The sequence below is a fragment of the Acyrthosiphon pisum genome, chromosome A1, assembly GCF_005508785.2.
Source record: "Acyrthosiphon pisum isolate AL4f chromosome A1, pea_aphid_22Mar2018_4r6ur, whole genome shotgun sequence".
NCBI lineage: Eukaryota > Metazoa > Arthropoda > Insecta > Hemiptera > Aphididae > Acyrthosiphon > Acyrthosiphon pisum.
This window is the reverse complement of record NC_042494.1, coordinates 145,513,011-145,518,906: the sequence shown is the minus strand read 5'-3', so window position 1 is coordinate 145,518,906 and position 5,896 is coordinate 145,513,011. Positions and strand designations below refer to the sequence as shown.

At 29.5% G+C, this 5,896-nt stretch overlaps 1 protein-coding gene across 1 annotated transcript; it reads right to left on the bottom strand.

The window, feature by feature from the left end:
- Window positions 1-3,718: 3,718 nt before the first annotated feature.
- Window positions 3,719-5,668, bottom strand: LOC100166972 (coiled-coil domain-containing protein 12). Its single transcript, XM_001950309.4, has 3 exons — window positions 5,323-5,668; window positions 5,130-5,268; window positions 3,719-3,995 (listed from the first exon to the last, which is right to left on the bottom strand). The coding sequence occupies exons 1-3, from the start codon at window positions 5,472-5,474 to the stop codon at window positions 3,789-3,791; spliced, it is 498 nt and encodes a 165-aa protein (XP_001950344.1). The 5' UTR covers window positions 5,475-5,668; the 3' UTR covers window positions 3,719-3,788.
- Between the last annotated feature and the right edge of the window lie 228 nt (window positions 5,669-5,896).

Sequence of the window (5,896 nt, the reverse complement as noted above, 5' to 3'; positions counted from 1 at the left end):
CAGTCAATTCGTTTAAAGTTACACCAAAACCCAAAATCAATTTTCTCGAAAACAGATTTTGCGTAAAAATTCCCGTTTTCTTTATTTTTTCTTTTGTTTTTCACGGCGCTTTTGAAAACTATTGGGAAACATTTTACTTTTGACCCCCCAAAGTACCATCTAGATTCACTTTCCTATCAAAAAAGATACTGTTGAAGAAAATCGAAGCATTTTTTCCGTCCTAAAAGGTGATGACAGACACAAAAAAAAAAAAAAAAACACACATCATTGTAAAATCAATACATTCATCGTTCCACTCAGAATCTAAAATGTTTAAATTAATATAAAAAAAATGTGCCTATGTATTTTTAATATCTTTCAACTGTTATATCTTTTTATATCTTTCCGATTAAGATTTTATTTATTCATTCATGAATTTTTCGTTCATTTTATATTTGTTTCATTTACATTGAGTATTTTTTTTATGAAATATAGATTTTTTTGTTTAACTAGGCTTTTTTGTATTGTTTTTTTGTGTTTTAATATTTTAATAATTTAAAAACAAATGGATAAATAGCCAGCAAAGTTTAGATTATAGTTTAAACATTATATGAATTGCGTGCTAAATATCTGTAAAAAAAAAACGAGGGGAGCTTCACCAGTGTTCTTGCCCCTCCCTCCCATGAATTTTGTTTTGGGGGATGGGAAGGATGGTCGTCTGAATTTCAAAACTAAGCTAGCGAATGCGTACAAATTGCGTGCTAAATAGTGAATATCTACAAAAAGAAAATTCAAAAATGTTAATTTTTACTATGAGGGGGACTGACAAGACGTTTTAGTCCCTCTCTAGCTACGGAACTGACATTATTTGGGTTTTATCGTTTGTTTTTTACGATATTTTAATTTTTAAGTGAATTATTAGTATTTGAAAATGCACACAATTCACTTGAAAATTAAAATACCGTAAAAAATCAACGAGAGAACTCAGACAATGTTGTTACCTAAAAGTTTGTTCAATTCACTCTAATATTAAAACTGACAGCTTCCTATTGGCGATTGAAAGCTTATCAATTATCAGGCCGGCGGGGATGGATCTGTAACGGGGAACATGTAAAATAACCATGAAGACTAGAGACAGTGGTGCAAATAGGAGGGGGGGCTTGGGGGCTTAGCCCCCTCAAAATATAATAGTACCTATATCATTCTTAAAAGTATGTACCTATTAATTATAATTTTAAAAAAAATGTGTTGGGGCTTGAGCCCCCCCCTAAACATTTTTCCTATTTGTGCCACTGACAACAGAGATATCTCTAGTAGTCTAGTCTTCATGAAAATAACATATAAATGATACACAGCGTCCCCGTTACATCTTAACAATTTCAATCGCCAATTGATACTAGCGAACGAACATGTTCTATCTCGTATACGTGAGTAAGACGGAGACAACAAATGCGAGTGCGACGTCTTCGTCATCCATTACAGTGACTCTCTACTCTTTAGACACCCATAGGCGCAAATATGGGGGGGGGGGGGTTAGGGGGCTGAGCCCTCCCAAAATGTCTATAGCCCCCCCAAACATTTCCTACATTTTGTTTTAAGCTTATTCAATATTATATTATTATCAAAGTAAGGCTTTAGCCCCCCTAAATCTCAAACGCTATTTGCGACAATGTAGACACCTATGTCCTAACTTACAACAGAGCGTTACCCACTTACCTGTTTTTTTATTTATAGGTCTGTTGTGTTGTCGTGGTCAAACAAATTCATTTTTGAAAGCAGGTGACTTGCGAAGTGGAAAAAATGTCGAATGTCGATGTTATTGATGGTTTTGGTTAGGTTAATTTTTATTTTAGAATATTATTTTTCGAGTCATTGGATAAAACCACGGCTATAGCCGTGAATAAGACTATAGACATTTTCAAGAAATTGTTTGATAATACTTTGGAGGCAATTCAATTTTAAATCGGAATATCAGACACTAAATATATTGTAAAGAGAATTACCAGGAACGGAAATACGGACAATGGCCCAGACCAACATAACTATAGTTAGTAGTTACCACAAAACATAAGCGCTATTATTATTTGATAATTAAAATTTAAAAGTATGCATTTTTTAAAAATAATAATCAGTTAAAAATGCATACTTCTGTTCATCAAATAGCATGGCCAACGTCCAACCGAAGAGCTCTGTGAAAAAATCAGACAACTATTTTAGAATAATATTCAGTGTAATAGTTATTATTGTAAACCTAACCTAATTTATAGAGTACCTAACTGTATAACATATTAAAGATTTGGTTGGAATTTTTTGAAAAATGATTTTAAAATAATAATTTTTATACTAAATATTTTTCTAAAATGGAATTGTCTGTTGTTTTGCACGGAGCCCTTCAGTTTGTCTACTCGGCCAAGTTATTTGACAACTAAAAGTATGCAAATTTTAACTAACAATTATTAAAAAATGCATACTTTTAATTATCAAATAGTTAGTCTAAGTAGGTAAATACTGTACAACATTATAGATTTTGTCATGTAAGTATCATTACTTTGGTTTGTATTGTAATTAATTAATGGTTTTGTAGCTAGGAAAGGTTGTATTAAATTATTAAAATATAAGTTATTATGTTTAGTAATTAATAATTTGAGGTCAATATATATATGTTTTATAAGACATCAAAATAACCATGCATTTATACCCTAAATAACAACTAAATATACCCAGGCAGGGCCGGCTTAAGGGAAAGGTGAGGTGTGCCTCCAAGCACCAGCCCCTACGCTTTACGTAGTATTCATATTGTACCTATATAATCTAGACTTATTAGGTGTGACACACTACTAATAAACATCAAAGTATACTGTTGGTTTGAAAACTAATAACTATTGTAAATAGTTATCTAAATAGGTAATCTAGTGAGTGTAACAAATTGATGAAATCAGAGACAATTATACAATAAACAAATTTGAGTGCGACAAATGACAGTACGATGACTAAATGATGCGTTTCTTGACAGACCAAAGCTATACAATATACAATATATATAATATACAGATTACAGCAATAAATTTAATAATTATTATAATAATTATAAATAAAAAAAAATGTTCATGCACAATTTACTACTTTAAGTACTATAACTAGATCCAATTTGATACCAGAAACCTCCATAGAAATTGATGATTGGAGCATTTTTTATTATAGAAAAAGTGTCTTCAGACTTCACACTTACAAAAAAAAAATTACATCATTGTAAAATCAATGATCATTTATATTCTTTATAACAGTTTATAAACACTGGTTTGTGGATAAAGTATTTTTCGTGCTATTTAATTTATTATTTATTGTATTACATAAATCATAAAATATTATATATAATATGTGGCACTATACTATCAGATTAACTAATAATATCCCAATTGGTTTTTTTAATTTTAACTCTATCGAAACATTTGTAACTACATTAGGTAATAGATTTTATGCATAAATTATTTTTGATGTGGGACATCTATTGGGCATATGCACGCCTTGGGCGTAAGACTGACTCTTATGTCGTGACAGCGAACGGCATATGGCAAAATGCACCTTGTTATTGAGTATATTTAAAACTGTTGTAGAGCATTAGTCCCCGTTTGAATAAATAAAATAATTTTTAAATTTTATGTATTATATATATTCAAACATTTTATTCTTTGAAACATATTTATTTCATTATAGGTATTTATTTTATATATAAAACAAGTAAATTATATTGACTTTATTAATTAATTTCAGTATTATATTAAATAATTAAATAAAAAAATAAGAGAGCACTACTCTTCATCATTGTCAATTTGAGCATTTGCTCTGGCGCCTTCATTTACTGCCATTGCCAAATCTATATTTTGTTCTCCTTTTAATCGATCACGTATTAATTCAGCAATTGCTCTTTGTGTCCGCCTTTCAAGTTTGGTCATCCTTTTTTCTATGTCTCTTTTCAAATCCCAATCTGGCTTTCTAGGTGCTAATGTGTTTAAATCCTAAAATAATAATATGAAAATACATATTAAATAAAAATCTAATTCAATAATAAATATGAATATACTAAAAACAGTTCTAACTAAAGGAGACAGGTACCTAGATCAGCATCTATTTCTAAGTTTGTTTATGTTTTATATAATTTATTATTGGTTTTTTTTTCAATTTGGTTGGTTGGATTAGTTCTTAAGGAGATTCAATACCGTGATTTTCTGTTTTTGTCGAACACACGTGCAATATAGTGATTTAGACGTGTTTTTTGCCGAACATTCCAATTGATCTATTGAAGCGATAAGAATTCTGAAAACAGATTTGAATTTGTCGTCTAGTCTACTTAAAATCGACTTACCCACATGTTTGATATTATCCTCCAAATTCTTAAAAATGTCATATTAAAAAAGAGTATTTAAAAATTGTCGTATTTTAATTTTTGGAGAAGTTAAAATCAAAAAATCAAAAATGTGGGAAAGTCTTTTACTAGCAGACTTGCTGACAAATTCAAATCTGTTTTTAGAATTCTTATCGCTTTGTTAGATCAATTGGTATGTTTGGCAAAGAACCAGTCTAACATCCTATGTCACGTGTGTTAGACAAAAACAGAAAATCACTGTATCAAATCCCCTTAACAAAAACATTGCATAGTATAACAAAGTTGGATCAATGTGTAAGCAAAAATAAGCAGGATTTTTAAGCCCAAAAAAAAAATTATAAATAAAAACATTAGTCACAACATTTTAAAAATATAAATAAAATATACTATTCATAATAACTGAGGAGGTTGTGTCATAGGATACGACGATACAATGTCTATACACTTAGAATACGGACAAATAATTTGGTTTTGCTCTACCAAATACTGATATATCGCTACTGAATAACTGTAGGAATATAACCAACCTATATCTATCAAACTAGGATGAATGATTTTAGCAATTTGTTTTATTGTTCAATAAATTTTAAATTAATTGCACATTTTTAAATACTAAAAAAATTGGCAAGTGAATTAGCATTCATGGCCTCAATTACAATTCATATTATACTTATAAGTTATATTTATATCTATTCAGATCTAATCATAATATTTGATTTATAAAGTATAATTGTCTATCAATATTTATTTAACTGCACTAATTTACCAATTCCTGAACAGTAAAAACGGTTTCTCCAGCTTTTAATTGATCCTCAACTTCAGCAACAATGTCACCTGGTTGAGGGGTAGGTATAAGTTCAGCCTTAAGCCCTTCATCTTCTGGAATATAACTTTTAAACCTTGGCCTAGAACAAAAAACCCTTCAGTACAACACATCATATTAGATTTTTTCTACATACTTTGGTAATGGTTTCTCCACGCTGTCCTCGTTGTTTTTTGGTTCATTTTTATTTTCTAAAGATTTCTTCAAATTTGCCAATCGTTCCTTACGTTTTCGAGCTTCCTCTTCTAACAATCCGACTTTGATAGATTGATTTTCTGAATTTTCCATAATTTCATCAGTTTAAGATAAAATGTTTTACTTATTCAACTGAACAATATAGTAAATACTAAATTGTTTAAAACATGGACAACACTACTACAGTAGTCAGTAGGTAGGTTTGAGTAATTTGTAAATTGTGATTCCAAAATAATATTTCAATAATTCACATTCACAAACTTTTTACTATTGTTTTAAATTTCAATGTTTTGAATTTTTGATAATTTGATACTTGATAATATTATTATCATATTTATGATAACAGTGTGGCCACATTATACAATATACAGTTTAGTCACGATTAATATCATAAATATAAGAAATACAAACTTCGATCATTTACACGATTAAAGATAGTATGGTTGCCCATCGAATCTAGAAAAGTGTCTACCGAAATGAATCTCCTTTATGAGTATTAAACAGCTGGAAATTTA

Coding starts and splice junctions, on each gene's coding strand:
- LOC100166972 (XM_001950309.4), bottom strand. CDS start 5,474: ATGGAAAATTCAGAAAATCAATCTATCAAAGTCGGATTGTTAGAAGAG. Junction 5,269..5,322: donor GTGGAGAAACCATTACCAAA/GTATGTAGAAAA, acceptor TTTTTGTTCTAG/GCCAAGGTTTAAAAGTTATA. Junction 3,996..5,129: donor TTTTTACTGTTCAGGAATTG/GTAAATTAGTGC, acceptor TTATTATTTTAG/GATTTAAACACATTAGCACC.